This window comes from Lucilia sericata, unplaced genomic scaffold (assembly GCF_015586225.1).
Source record: "Lucilia sericata isolate MDLA Ls3-8-SP2 unplaced genomic scaffold, ASM1558622v1 Contig000336F_arrow, whole genome shotgun sequence".
NCBI lineage: Eukaryota > Metazoa > Arthropoda > Insecta > Diptera > Calliphoridae > Lucilia > Lucilia sericata.
The window spans coordinates 144,417-161,428 of record NW_023994356.1 but is presented as its reverse complement, the minus strand read 5'-3'; the positions used below and the strand labels follow the sequence as shown (position 1 = coordinate 161,428).

The 17,012-nt window shown below is 29.7% G+C and overlaps 1 protein-coding gene across 1 annotated transcript; it reads left to right on the top strand.

The window, feature by feature from the left end:
- The first annotated feature begins 4,473 nt into the window (after positions 1-4,473).
- On the top strand, positions 4,474-16,703 carry LOC119603786. The gene is made up of 2 exons (XM_037955957.1): positions 4,474-9,952; positions 16,690-16,703. Exons 1-2 carry the CDS (start codon positions 4,474-4,476, stop codon positions 16,701-16,703), a joined length of 5,493 nt encoding a protein of 1,830 aa, XP_037811885.1.
- Positions 16,704-17,012: the final 309 nt, after the last annotated feature.

Below are 17,012 nucleotides of genomic sequence, written 5' to 3'. Positions count from 1 at the left end.
TTTTGTATTTAGGTCATAAGCATTACCATATATACATATATTAACATCAATTGACTTACATGTACCATCATCTGTAAGAAATAATAATTTTCTTGTGTCGGTCTAGTTTACGTTGTTTGTTGTTGTAATTTTAAATATTGCTCTATATCAATAGGCTCAGAATCATTTTCTGAGTCGATTAAGCCATGTCCGTCTGTCTGTTTGTCCACGTAAACCTTGTAATCAAACTACAAGTTGCAATTTTGAAGATAATTGGAGAAAATTTGTTACACACATCACTTTTGACCCAAGGACGAACCCTATTGATTTTGGTTGATATCGGTCGATTATTTCCCCCATATAACCGGACCCCCTAAATTGGCATTTGGAGCTCATAATTATGCCAACTATCCTTATATCCCTACAAAAATAGGCACAACTACGTTTTATACAAGCATAAATAATACTGCAAAATTTCGTAATGAGCGGCCCTTATTTAGCCCTAGCGCCCTTGTAGGTCTCCCTCTGTATTTTAATGAAATTCGGTATAATTAACTTTAATGTCAACAAAATATCCTTCCACCAAATTTTGTTATGATCAGTTCATAACTGACTCTATCTCCCGTATATTTCCTCCATCAGAAAATATTTTTTTTCATCAAAAATATATCGAAATTAAGGAAAATTCAACATAAATGCTTTATTATTTAAAATAATACACATTTTAGATATTCTCATAACTGGTGTAGGGTATCATATGGCCAGTTACGGACGACTATAGTTTTTTACTTGTTTCTAAATTTGGTCATTTACTACAAGAAAAAACCTGAATTTTGGCTTATAACAGTCTTGTAGTAAATGAGCGATGTATATGTCATTGATAAAACTGCATTTGTTATTTGTTCAACATATGTATGTGTGTAACATGTTTCACAGTCTTTCTAATCCATCTCACGCATCTCACGTTTTTTGTGTTTTTGTTGTTGGTTCTTCCGGTCTCCCATGTGGCCGCAAGGCACATACATATATACATGCATATGTATTTATATCATGTTTTCTTTAAAATTATTTTCTATGTTTTATCTCCAGAATTGCATTAGTAGTTGCAGTGGAAAAGTTCAAAGTTCGAACCATTAGAAGAACATGTTGTAAGGATGTTTTATTTTGTTTTTCTTTTTTAATTGTTTGATATTGTTGATGTATTTTATTGATAAATGTATGTAGATAACAGCAATATTGTTTTAACACGATTGAAATGAAAGAAGCATTAAGAGAGAAGAATAAAATGCAATTTATTAAGTGAGCTTTTAATTCAATTCTGAAATATTTAAGTTAATTATCAACAACCAGTTGTCCTTTAAAGTGAACGTAGTTAGAATAAACACCATAATAAAATGTAGTAAATTCATTTTGAGCCACCTGTTGTTGTTTCGTTACAGTTATTTTTATACCCACCATCAAAAAAGATGGGGGGTATATTGATTTTGTCATTCCGTTTGTAACACATCGAAATATTTGTCATAGACCCACAAAAGTATATATATTCTGGGTCCTTATTAAATTCTAAGACGATCTAGCCATGTCTGTCCGTCTGTCCGTCTGTCCGTCCGTCCGTCCGTCTGTCTGTCTGTCTGTCTGTTGAAAGCACGATAGAGTACGAACGAAACGAGATAGAGGATTGAAATTTTCCAGAAATATTCTCTATAAGTAAGGTTTGTTTGGTATTGAAAATGGGCAATATCGGTCCACGTTTTCGGATAGCCCCCATACAAGTGGACCCCCGAAAAACACCTTTAATGGGCATATCTGTTTCAAAAGTACGAGTACAGCAATGAAATTCGACATAAATAAGTTTCATATGATCCGAAATCTCCCTACTAAATTTTATGAGGATCGATCCATAATTGACTCTACCCCCCATATAAGGCCCCCTTCAGAAAATTAGTTTAACGCTCATTACTGGCTTAAAAATACTAGAATAACAATGAAATTTGACATAAGTAAGTCTCTTATGATCCAAAACCTCTCTACCAAATTTTATGTTGATCGGTCCATAATTGACCCTACCCACCATATAAGGTGCCCTTCAGAAAATGGCTTTAACGCTCATTACTGGCTTAAAAATACGAGTATAATGATAAAATTTAACACACATAAGTTTCGTATGATCCAAAATCTTTCTACCTAATTTTTTATTGATCGGTCCATAATTGACCCTACTCCCCATATAAGGTCCCCTTCAGAATATGACTTTAATGCTCATTACTGGCTTAAAAATACGAATATAGTAATGAAATTCGACACACATAAGTTTCAATGAAGCCAAAATCTCTCTATCAAACTTTACGTGGATCGGTCCATAATTGACCCTACTCTCCATATAAGGTGCCCTTCGAAAAATTACTTAAACGATCATTACTGGCTTAAAATATAGGTACAGTGATAAAATTCGGCATAAACGATTTTAATAGGAACCAACATCCATTTAGAAAATTTTATAAGGATCGGTCCATAATTGGACCTAACCCCCATATCGTCACCTGAAATGCAAACGGCCCTAACTAACCAAAAATTCAAAATCGATTTTATTGGTGATTCTAATGTATTGCATCAAAACAAATGTCCACACCACAAATTGGACTCCTCTGACCATAATTATCGATTTTATTGACAGAAAACAAAAGGCCCTATCTACAAAAACATTTAAATATTAAAGGTAAAAAGTCCAATTTATCCATTTTTATATACGCCATTGTCAATTATCATAACAAATGATAAATATTAAACAATTTGTTTATTTACTACAAATAAATCGCGTTGATAGAAACAAACTTTTCAATTTAAATAGTTTTTTGCTTCTCCTGTAAGATTTTAAAAATGTTAGATAGGGCCGTTTGCGTTTTAGGTGACGATATATAACATATCTTTAAGTGCAGCAATGAAATTCCACATGAACAAGTTTAATGCGAACGAAAATCCCCTACGAAATTGTATGAGGATCGGTCCATAATTAGCTTTATCCCCCACATAATACCTTCCAGAAAGGTACTTTAATACTCATGACTAGCTTAAAAATACAAGTACAGCGATGAAATTCGACATAAGAAAATATTAATTGAACGGAGATCTATTTACATAATTTGATAAGGATCGGTCCATAATTGACACTAACCCCCATAGAAAAAAAACTTTAACGCTCATTACTGGCTTATATACTATGTATACCGAAATCCCTCCACCAACTTTTATGAGGATCTGGTCATAATTGGCCATAGACATAAAGCTGAATTCAAAAAATGACATTCACAACATTTATTTATATGTATTTAATGCTCAAAACTATTTAAAAATACGAGTACAACATGCAATTCCAATAACTAACCGTCCTTCTATTTTTGAAATTTTAAATGCCAAAATATCCAAATTTTCTGCGTTAACTTTTTGACTCTTTACAAATAAATTTAGATAAACAGCATTTTATTTCTAGAATAAAGGCATCAGAAAGGTATTTTCGAACAATTTGGAAGATGTGGTACTTTTTGGATAACACTATAGGTACAGAAATCACAATTTTTTAGTACCTTTTTACAGTTACTAAACCCTTTTACCTGTTATTTTTTGAATTATTGTTCCAAGATTTAATTAAATTATATAACTTTACCAGGTAAAGAGTTTTGTAAACATCATTATAAAAATTTCTTAATTTTTAGCACAGGCACCGAATATTTTTTAGGTACTTAACCCTTTTACCTGTTATGCTGTTATATTATGTTACATTAATTAAGCAGGTACACTATCTATACAGTTACACTTTAGGAGGTAAAATTGGCGACAATGTACCTTTCTAAAACAGAATAGTTATTGTTTATAACTAATCATTATTAATTCTTTCCTAGTCGGAGAAAGACGTTCAGTATAGAACACCGAAAAAATATAAAAACAACTAAAACATTTAAGTGATTAGTGTATTAATTGGAATATAAAATTATTATTTCGAATATATTATTAATTACTGTAAAAATATAAAAAGTTAAAAAAAACATCAATATGCCCAGACTACGCAAACAATCTGCACTTCAACGGAGTCAATCAAACAGACAATCATTAAGGAGGCATCGAGAGCAGAATCTTGAATCTGATAGACTTCGAAACTCCCAGCTGTTGGCCGCTAGAAGACAAAATGCGGAGTATCGCGAAGTTGAAAGGGAGCGAGATAACATTGCACATTCTACAAGAAGACGATGGAATTCAATTGCACGCAGTGGAGAGAGAAGACGAGATGCATTACAACACGCAGTTAGGCGAATGGATGAGGAGTACAGGCAAAGTGAGAGGGAGCGGGACACATTACAACACGCAGTGCGCCGAATGGATGAGGAGTACAGGCAAAGTGAGAGGGAGCGGGACACATTACAACACGCAGTGCGCCGAATGGATGAGGAATACAGGCAAAGTGAGAGGGAGCGGGATACATTACAACACACAGTTCGCCGAATGGATGAAGAGTACAGACTTATCGAACAGGAACGAAACACTTTGGAGCACGCTATACGTCGAGAGGATGAGGGATACAGGATTATTGAACAGGAGCGAAACACATTGGAACATGCTGTACGAAGAGAGAATAACGAATATAGGCTCATTGAACAGGAGAGAAACACGTTGGAACATGCTTTACGAAGAGAGGATAATGAATATAGACACAATGAACAGGAACGAAACACTCTGGAACACGCTATACGTCGAGAGGATGAGCACTACAGGCAAAGAGAAAGGGCGCGTGATGCATTGCAGCATTCACAAAGGAGAGAAAACTTTGAACAACGAGTACTTGAACAGGTAAGAAACACAAGGGAACACGCAGAACGGCGCGAAGATTCTCAGTATAGAGAAGCTGAACGTCAACGTGATGCAATTTCCCATAGAATAAGAAGATCTAATTTAGTATATCGGACGTTAGAACAAAACACAAACACCACAAGAAGACGATCAGCTAGACTTAACATTGACTACAGAACTATTGAACAAACTCGGGATACTACACAGCGTCGTGAAGCCCGACAATTAGCTCGAATACAAGAACATGACTTAAACCGACTTAGAAATTGTAGAGTTCGATTACATAGAACAAACACCGACAATCGTACAAGGGGAAATGCTCGACAGGCTGCCAGAAACATACAAATGCGAGAAAATATGTCACCAGAATCAAGAATTGAACATCTAACATTAGATTCACAAAGACATATTGACAGAACTCTACAGGATTTCAATAGAAATATAAAGAATGGTCCGACTGATATCTGTGTATGTTGTGGAGGTCTTTGGTTTCCTAACCAAATTAAATTATTAAACCGAGATGTTTTTTTAAGAAGATTCTCAAATTTATCCGAGGTATTCTTTTTGTCCGAAGAATTTCCGTCCGATAGTAATATTTATAAGTTTTGCAACACTTGTTATAAAGTTGCTAATAGCGGTAAAGTTCCAACCATATGTCTGTCTAAAGGTTTACATTTCCCAAAAATTCCCGATGAGTTAAAAGATTTAACTCCTTTAGAAGAACGTTTTGTTGCTCCAAGAATACCTTTTATGAGAATAGTTTCACTGGGATATAATCGTCAATGTGCTATAAGGGGAGCTGTTGTTAACGTTCCAATTTCTTTGGACAGAACAGTTGATGTTTTACCAAGAACTTTCGATCAGACGGAAGTTATTCAGGTACATCTCAAAAGAAGACTGGAATTTAATCACAGCTTTATGACAGAAACGATTAGACCTGGTCAAATTTTGTCAGCTGCTCGTTATTTGGTTAACACTGAGTTATATAGAGCACATGGTGTTACAATTTCAGAGCAATGGTTAAACAGTATCGGACCAAATGAGGAAGTTCCTTTTATTTCGAACACAGGAGACCAAGAATTAGTTCAACGATTAATTCAAGATAATTTCGACGCAGACGATGTTACTGAGCTAAACCCTCAAGAGACTCTAATTGACAACGACCCAATAGAAAATATGCCACTCAGTAGGATTGCAATAGCTCCAGGAGAAGGCCAACGCCCTTTGGATTTGATTTTGGACAAAGACTCTGAAGAGTTGTCATTTCCTTCAATATATTGTGGTGTAAAACGAACTTGTACCGCCACAATTGGAAAAGTTATAAGGTCAGAAGCTAGACGTTATGACAGACGATGTGCTCGTGTGGACAAAGTATTGTACTCATATAAAAAATTAGAGTTATCCAAACTAAAGAGCAATATTTCTACTTGTCTAAGAAAAAAAATTGGACATAGTAGTTACACGGCAAGAGACGTTTTAGATGACAACTTTGTTCAAAATTTAATACAACATGATGAAGGCTATCATATTCTTAAAGGAATTCGGTCATCACCAGCACATTGGGAAGGAGAGAAAAAGAAAGTCTTGGCAATGATTAGACAATTTGGTTTGCCCACTTTCTTTATAACATTGTCAGCCGCAGAATCTCAGTGGCCCGAACTCTTGGTAATTTTAGCCAAAATAGTTGAAAATAAAACTATTTCAGAAGAAGAGGCAATAAATTACACCACCCAACAAAAGTATAACTTAATTCGTTTGGATCCTATTACCTGTTCTCGATACTTTGATCAACGGATTCGTCATCTGTTTAAACATTTCAAAGTTAACGGTGGAGTTTTCGACGAATATAAAGTTATTAAATTTTATTGGAGGATAGAATTCCAGCAAAGAGGTTCACCCCATGTGCATGGAATATATTGGATTGAAAACTCTCCTCAATTAAATATATCCGATCAGAATTCCTTTCCAGCAGTAATCAATTTTATTGATAGGTTCATTTGTACGGACTCTACTATTGACGACGTAAAAGACTATATTACTTATCAACAGCACAATCACAGCAGATCCTGTCAACGAGAAATTCGTGGTAAAAAATTCTGCAGATTTGGAATACCACATCCACCACTACTGAATACCGAAATTTTGCTACCACTTCCTGAAGATATAAGTCCAGACGAAACTAGAAGACATATAAACAATTTTGAAAATATTCAAGATTTGCTGAATGCAAAGTTAACCTGTTTGGAAGAAGAGGAATTGAATTCACTTGAAAGATTTTTATCTGATGAAAGAATAAATATATCACACGAGGACTATATATTGGCATTAAGATCATCATTAAAACAGCCAAAAATATTTTTGAAGAGATCCTTTAAAGATAGACATATAAATGCATTCAATTCCAAAATCTTATCGATGCAAAGGGCAAATATGGATATTCAATTCGTCATGGATGCATATGCATGTGTTAGTTATATAGTTAACTATATTAATAAATCTAACCGGGGAGTATCCAGGATATTACAAGAAGTTATGGAAGAAATTAGAGCTGGAAATTTGTCAATAAAGCAAAGACTTCAACATATCGGAAATAAATTCATTTCCGCATCAGAAGTTTCAGCTCAAGAAGCTTCTTATAATATTTTGGGTATGCATTTATCTCAGTGCAGTAGTTTGGAGGTTTACATTAATACCTATGTTCCTGAAAAAAGAGTTCGAATGTTAAAATCAAGAACTGAACTGGAAAGAATTTCATCTGAATCTACAGATATTTTTCAATCAAACATTCTTGATCATTATGTTCAACGGCCTGATGTACTAAGTGATATATGTTTGGCCTATTTTGCAGCGTACTACAAGTTTTCGAAATCAATTCGTAATACCCGATATCAAGAAGGGGAGGACGACTATATTGAGGATGATATTGAAATAACCGATGAAGTTGGCATTCCCCTTCGGTTAAGAAATAATTCAGGGTACGTATCGAAAAGAAAACACGCTGCAATAATACGATTTCCATCATTTAATGCCGATGTGACTAGATCAGACTATTTTCGATCATTGGCGATGCTTTATTTGCCATGGAGAAATGAACGTGAAGAACTTCTAGACAATAATAATGAAGAAACTTGCAACATCCATAAAGTAACAATTGAGCAAAACAGAGTTCAATTTGAAATTTTTAAGGAGGGTGAACTAGAAGAAATTATTCAACAAGTTCATTCAGAGGTAAATGATATTGAAAATAATCTTAATGACAACACAGCAGCTACTCAATTGTTAGATGATGAGTTTAGAGCACTGGCTGTTCCGGAAATCGATAACAATGTCAACATTATTAACATCGAAAATAACATACATAATGACAGTATTGACCATAACCAAGATATTCTCTTAATTCGTTTGCCACCGTTGATCAGCGAAATGGATTTACAAACCTCAATTCGTAGCCTTAACTGTAAACAGCGCATGTATCTTCAGCATTTATTACAAAATGTTGTTGAAAGTGTGTGTTTTTACGAATATATTGGTGGAGGGGCTGGCGTAGGTAAAAGCAGATTAATTAAAACTATTTACCAATCTGTTACACATAGATTAAACTCTATTCCTGGCGCAAATCCCGACTTACCAAAGGTGTTGTTAACTGCGCCAACTGGAAAGGCTGCGTTTGGCATTGGAGGATATACGCTACATTCACTATTCTCTTTGCCGATAAACCAATTCTCTGGTGACGTACGACCTTTAAGTAGCGATATGGTAAACACTTTAGTTGCAAAATTTATGCATTTAAAAGTCATTATAATTGATGAAATATCAATGGTTGGGTCAAGAATGTTGGGATATCTTGACTCAAGATTAAAGCAAATTTTCAAGACTACTCAACCATTTGGTGGTATGTCGATTTTGGTATTCGGAGATCTGAAGCAACTTCCACCTGTAGGAGATAAATGGATTTTTAGCTCAAATTCTTCAAATCCATATGGAACGATTGCTGGAGGTGCATTGTGGGACTTATTCAGATTTTATGAATTAACGGAAATAATGCGACAAAGGGAAGATTTAAGTTTTGCACAAGCTTTAAATAATATGGCTGTGGGACAAATGACAACAGAAAATATTGAACTTATTCAATCCAGAGTTGTCAATTCTAGTGATAATATACCATCCGATGCAATTCATCTTTTTGTATCTAATGCTGAAGCTGAACTTCATAATGCTTTAAGATTAAGCAGAATAACAACCGAAGAATTTACATCTAAATCATTCGATATAGTAAAATCGGATTGTTTATCTGCTCAAAGAAAAAGGAGTTTATTGAATTCTGTTCATTTTCGTCAAATGAAAACTTCCGAGACCCAAGGGTTGTGTTTTGAATTAAAATTAAAGACAACAGCCAAATATATGATGACTGTCAATATTAATACCAATGACGGTCTTGTCAATGGAGCATCCGGAGTTTTAATGGAAATTGATTTTCAGGGAGAATCCAGAAACCCAACAACACTTTGGGTGCTTTTCTCAGACGAAAATGTTGGTGTTGAAGCTCGACGCAAGAAACCTCATGCTACAGAATCACTTTGGACTCCTATCGAAAAGTGTGTAAGAACCTTCCAGTATAAACAAAATCGTCAAATTACTATTGAGAGAAAACAATTTCCTTTAGTAGTAGCAGAAGGTATCACTATACACAAAAGTCAAGGAGCAACGTATTCCAAGGTTGTTGTTCATACGCGAGGTAGAATGTTGAGGTCTGCATTATACGTTGCATGTAGTAGAGCAACTACGGCATCAGGATTGTATATAATGGAAAATTTTAACCCACCAAGACCATTTGAAGATAGTGATCCAGTAAAGTTAGAGCTTGAAAGATTACGCACAGAGAAAATGTTGCAACTAAAGCATCAGTTTATGATTAATGATGAGTTTGAGTTAAAAATATTTTATCAAAATATTCAAAGCTTACAAGCTCATTATCTGGATATTACAACAGATAATACCATTTTAAATTGTGACATTATCTGCTTTGTTGAAACTTGGTCATTTCCAGAAGAAGTGTATACAATTCCAGGTTTCTTGGTTCTCTGTCGCCTAGACTGTAATATAAAAGGCGATGAACGTAATAGAAACCGGAAAGGTATTATATCATATATTAAAAGCAGCAAACTTTCTCAATCTGAATTTCTCTTTAAAAAAGACCACAGAAGAGGAAATCACACATTCCAATATATTGTCTTCCGTTATACGGATTTCTATATATTTATTTTATACAAAAATATAGAATTTCCAGAAGGAACATTTAGACAATTGTTGGTTCAAGGGATTGATGAATTAAAAAGTAGATTTTCTTCAGAGAATAATAAAATAATTTTGGTTGGCGATTTCAACCTTTGTCGCAAAACTACTAATAATGAAACTGAAAATATTCTTCACACGATGGGATTTATGTCTCTTTTAGACAAAAAAAAATCAACAACAAATCATGAAACTCAGATTGATTGGGTATTTGCAAATTTCAAACGAAACATATCAATCACAACGTACGCTACAATACATAGTCACCATGACGGAATAGGAATAGGTATATAATTGTAATATGAAATGTTTGTAAATAATAAGATTTTTAAAAAAATATATTAGTTTTTCCGTAAGTAATATAATGTTTGTATACAGTTGTAATTTTTAGTTAGTTGTTTAAGAAAATTGTAAATTAGTATTAGTTAATTTAAGACGTTGATAACTTGTTGAGTGATACTAAGGTATTGTATATTATGTGTATAATACATATAGTATTAATAATTATAATGTCTGTAACTATTATAGTAAAATATATTATATATATATATTACTTATAATAATACAACAAAATATTTGTAAATACATTTTTTGATGTTTAATTAGTTGTAATTATTATTTTGTTAGATTTTTACAAAAAATTTTAAATTAAGCATAAGTTAATTTTAATACATATGTATATATTACTTACAGTATTATAAATATTAATGTATTATTGCTAGTATTATAATAAAATATATGATGTACATATGTATATAAGTATTACTCATAATATTATTAATTTCATTTTTTTAATAAAAACTAAATATAATAAAAATTTTCAACATGCTTCATTTTTATTAAAAATATATTCATATATTACCCATGTTGATGGTGGGTATTAAAGATTCGGCACAGCCGAATATAAAACTCTTACTTGTTGAATATATAGAAAGGTTAGAAATTTTATTTAATACAAAAACAATCTTGGTTTTTCTTTTGTCAACTTTATTGCCGAATTCATTTTATACATAAATACATTTATATATATGTATTTCATTGTTATTTTTCTATATTTGCAAAAAAAAAAAAAAACACAAAAAACTTAATTAAGAAGAGATAAACAATTGCAATTGCTCAATTCTATTGTCTGTTTGGAGAAATGTACATATTCAGTGGATCAATTGTCAATTAAGCACAAATTTAACCATTTTGTAAATGAAATGCATTCTCTGTAACATAATAAAATCTTCAGTCCACCTTAGCTTATATAAATCATCATGACTGAGATCAATGCTTTCCAAAGCGTGGTCATATTTTATTAGATTAAACAGATACTAGACATATATTTAATTCTACAGATACTGAGCAATTGGACTTCATATTTATTTTTACAGATTTATTGTATAAATATTGAATATTCTGCAAGAAGACAACGTTTTCAAGAGCTCTAGAATATTTTGATTTTCCTTGACTTGAATTCAATTAGCACTGCACAGAAAAAAATATGCACATTTTTTTTCTTAACAATCGTTTGCTTAAATTTAATTTCGATTTTTATAAATATTTTTATTTGGGTTTATAACGAATTTGTTTGATATTCACACAGAAGGAAAATATTTTCTAACAAACACTTTATTGAAATAAATTTAATTTTCAGTAAATATTTTTATTGATTCTATAAATGATTTTGTTTGAGTTTTATTTTTATGTCAGCATATGGAATACAACAATAAAACCAGTTTTGGAATGTACTAAAATGAATTGATATAATTCTTATTTGGTTTATAACAGTTAATGTATAAGTGTTTCAGTTTTCACAGTACAAAATAATAGTTTCTAGAATTAGAAACGTTTTCTTAAAAATGTTGTAAGTATATATGTAATTTTTTACAAATTTTAGTTTTAAATTTTTTAGTAAAATTTTTGTTTAAATTTAGTATATATTTTTTAACAAAATTTTTATAGATTCAATAAAAAATTTTGCTTATTATTATTGCCAAAATACAACAAATAATTTAACTGTTTCAGATAACATATTTACTTGAACTTCAGTACAAATACTAATAACTTTTGTTATTGTTTCAGTAAAATAATTGTTTGGAAATGTTGTGAATATTTATTAATGTTTTTCGTAAATAGTATATTATTTTAATAAGAAAAATCCTGAAATTTTTTCAATAAAGAATTTACGAATTTGAGTACTTGATTTTACGAATTTCGTGATAGGTCCTATTTTAGTAAAAAAAATACTTGTCTTTATGAATTTTTTGTTTGATTTTGAATTCCATTTTTTTCTGTGTGCAGTAAATCATCGATAACACAAATAAATAAAATATAAACTTAATTAAATGCAAAATAAACAAATTTACTTCATTGGAGATAAATAAAATAAATATATAGAAGATGTTTTTATTTTAAGATCTAAAATTCAATGTAACAAAGTAAATATAAATAATTATATTTTATTCTATTTTTAACAAATTTATTTATTTATTTTACTTTATAAACTCTAAAAATTGCAATTAAAATTGATAAATTTATTGATTATTGAATGATACAAATATCGTAAAATTATTATTTCGCAGCAAAACACATTTATTGAATTTACATACTCTGTATCACAAATAATATTTTAAATTTTCCGCTATGATCTCTTTACACTCTACACTAATACTAATACTGGATCGTGTTATTCGTTTGTGCACAGAAAAAAATGGAATTCAAAATCAAACAAAAAATTCATAAAGCCAAGTATTTTTTTTACTAAAATAGGACCTATTACGAAATTCGTAAAATCAAGTACTCAAATTCGTAAATTCTTTATTGAAAAAATTTCAGGATTTTTCTTATTAAAATAATATACTATTTACGAAAAACATTAATAAATAATCGCAACATTTCCAAACAATTATTTTACTGAAACAATAACACAAGTTATTAGTATTTGTACTGAAATTCAAGCAAATATGTTATCTGAAACAGTTAAATTATTTATTGTATTTTGGCAATAATAATAAGAAAATTTTTTATTGAATCTATAACAATTTTTTTAAAAAATATATACTAAATTTTAACAAAAATTTTACAAAAAATATTTAAACTAAAAGTAGTAAAAAAATTACATATATACTTACAACATTTTTAAGAAAACGTTTCTAATTCTAGAAACTATTATTTTGTACTGTGAAAACTGAAACACTTATACATTAAATGTTATAAACCAAATAAGAATTATATCAATTCATTTTAGTACATTCCAAAACTGGTTTTATTGTTGTATTCCATATGCTGACATAAAAATAAAACTCAAACAAAAACATTTATTGAATCAGTAAAAATATTTACTGAAAGTTAAATTTATTTCAATAAAGTGTTTGTTAGAAAATATTTTCCTTCTGTGTGAACATCAAACAAATTCGTTATAAACCCAAATAAAAATATTTATAAAAATCGAAATTAAATTTAAGCAAACGATTGTTAAGAAAAAAAATGTGCATATTTTTTTCTGTGTGCTGATGTTTAAAATATTTTAATATATTGATCATACTCTCAACATAAAGTATACCGATCGACCTAGAATCATTTTCTGTGTCTATTCGATAATTTGTTTTTGTACAAAACCTATTCTATATAAACATAAATAAATTTGTTCTCTAAACTGTATGTATTTCAGATCATATTTGATCTTAGCCCATCTACAAAGCCTCTTTAAGCAAACAGTTTGTCATTAAATAGCATAAATATATAAGAATTGCTGTTAAATTCAAAATAAACGCTCTTTTCAATTAAATCCTTATATTGAACCAATGAAACATTTTAAATATACTCTTTACAGATGTATGATATGAAATGATCATGATCACTAATGTTTTGATGTTTTGATATCAATTACTCGAAAGATTTCATTTGTTGTCTGAAGCTCATAATCAGATAAGCAAGTACTTTATTTTGAGTACAAGGAGAGGTACAAGTATTAACTTGTCTAATAAGTTAGTACATAAATGAATACTTTCCCATATTCAAGATTCTTCCTGATTTCCTCATTATTAAATAAAAATTCCATTACTTTTGCTAATAGACGATTAAGTTAAAAAGCATTTAACCTTATTAGACTGTATCATTTATTTTTATTTATAAACTAAATTCGTTAAGATCTGATAAGATGTATAAATAGCATTTATTTGTTTATTTTACTCTCCCATTTTTTGTGTGTGGCCAAGAAATCATAAACTCTAAGGTTTAAAGACAATTTCAAAAGATGAAATTACAAATTTTTAGAAAAAATTTGGTATTAATATTAATATCAAATGAAGCTGAGAACCTCTACTTCAAAGTAATGTTATTCATTTAAATCCATCAGGATTAAAAAAAAATATTGAAGCTTAAAGAAAATTTGTCGCAAAAGAAGTAGTTTAACATTTTTGTTTTCAAAATGAGAGCATTTATTTTTCGATTTTTTATGTAAATGAGTTCAATAAATATAATATAGATAGTATCTACAGATTTCCAGCTTTCATTTGATACTAATATTAGTATCGTATAGTACATACACGCAAAGAAGAAATATGGTTAGGGCTACCATAAACTGAAACTATCATTAATGTTTGGAATTATAATTAGGACAATCATATAAAATACTTCCCTTTGGAGATCATAATATGATTCTTGTAGGTTGTCATAAGTTAACATATTATTGTTCCTATAACAATTATAATATGATTCCTACAATACCTTAATTTGTTCTTTAATTTACCATTATATTATCCCCATTAATAACATCAAATATTTAAGGGAATCATTTTATTACCAACAAAAAATTATTTTAATTAAAATAACAATAAATCAAAATTACAATTTTCCATCAGCCAGTATAAATTGAAGAATATCCTAGAAAAATCAATATGATTTTAATTACGTAATTTATACGTACATTATTACTTACATATATTGATGGAAGATCTGCTAACATTTGTAATGTCGATATACCTATTCCTAGTTAAGTGGTACTTCTGCTAAAAACTGATGAAAGGTGATCAAACGGTGTAGAGTTTGGTATACGATTCTTTTGTTCTGCGAACACGAAAAATACATCCAAATTAGAATTACTCGTTGACGAAAAAAAATAATTTTGTGACATTTCACAAAAAAGATATGTTTACAACAATTAAAAAGAAAAATTATAAAATATGTAAAAATAGAAAATTTCTTATACTTTATAAATTAAATAATCACTTTTTATATTTTACACTCACATAGTTTTATAATAAAATGTATTTTTTTTTTAATTCAATTAGTTTTTTATTTTAATTTCAATTACTTGTTTCTTACACTTCTTTAATCTTCAAGTTCTTATTATCAAATGACGCTCTGTGGCGTTTTAGAGAGAAAAATGGCATATTCAACAATGATGTTGTACCTTCAAAAATTAAATGATTCGTATAAATATTGAAAGTTTAATATTGAAAATATATAGAAACAGTAAGCAATACAAATTTGATCTTCAACTTTTTTTTGTTTTAACAATGACGTCACAGTAAAAATGTCATTTAAACTCAAATATACATCTATTTTTTTTTTTTTTCTTCAAATAAGAAAAGGTGCCCTTTTAAGTATATTTAACTAAACAAATGAAAGGAATAGGAAACGCAATTGCTATTCTAAATTCACATTTATACTTACCTTTAATAACATATATTTTGTTTTTATTTAATTTTTATTTTTAATATTAAATTAATTTGAGAACACACACACTGTTTACTCTTTAAAAGAGTAAATTTTAATTAAAATATGTTTACAAATTTGACAAATAAATTAATTTTTATAGGAATAATTTCAAATGTTTGGTAGCAAAATAAAATAAATTTCATAATTGAGGATCATGTAATTTTATAATATGATATGTTAAATGGTTATATAAATTAAGGTTTTATTGTAATAGTCATATGAGACATTTAGGAAAATATTTTGATCGCAATGAAAATGTACAACCATGTTTTTTCTTTGCGTGTATTAATATTTAAAATATCCGTTTAAAATTGTAAGTCCTTTTGTAAGGATATATGAGCTGACTATAAAAATCGGAGTATGAAGAATTGCTCTAAATGGGCTCTAGTTTCACATGCATATCAAATTTTCTATGTGTGAAAGTTCTTTTTTTCAAAATTGTTACAGGGTGTATTAAGTAAAAGTGTTTGTGTATGTTCAACATATTGAAGACATAGACGAACGAATTGAATAAATCTTGTGAATTGTTGATAAATTTCTTTTGCAAAAATTACATGTGAGCATTTTATTATTCGCTAGCAACACTTGTTTTCCGAATTTACATTAAAAGGAAAGTTTAGCCTAAAAATTAAACCAAAACAATTCCACGTTCCCACACAAAGCAAAAATATATATCTGATTTGTTTGTTTTGATTAAAAATAATTCGGGTGCAGTTTCTAGTGATCTTAAAAACAGTGAAATAGATTTTTTGAGACTTTTTGTAGTCACTTGTTCGAAAAATGTCAATAATATTTACCATCACCATAACGACTAGAATTTCTTATAAACTTTGGAAATAAAGTTTTAACTTTTCTTATTTTTATGTTTACCAGATTTTTTCGGTTAAATGTTTTGTTATATGTTAAAGAATAGTTTAAATTGAATGAGCGGTAAAGGTGAACGTGAATTGTAAACAAAATAACAACTTTTTCTGTTCTGTTATTTGTTGTTCGTTTATAAAAGAGATTCGATGTTCTTATTAAAACACATTACATAATTTTTATTTAAACATCTGGTTTTTATAATGAAATTTTAAACAAATTTGAAAGTGCTTTTAATTTGTGTAAATTTTTAAGAATATTGTACAGAAATTTATGATTCTTAATAATTTGCTGATCAAATTAGTAACTCGAAAAATGACCTGAAATTTGACTTC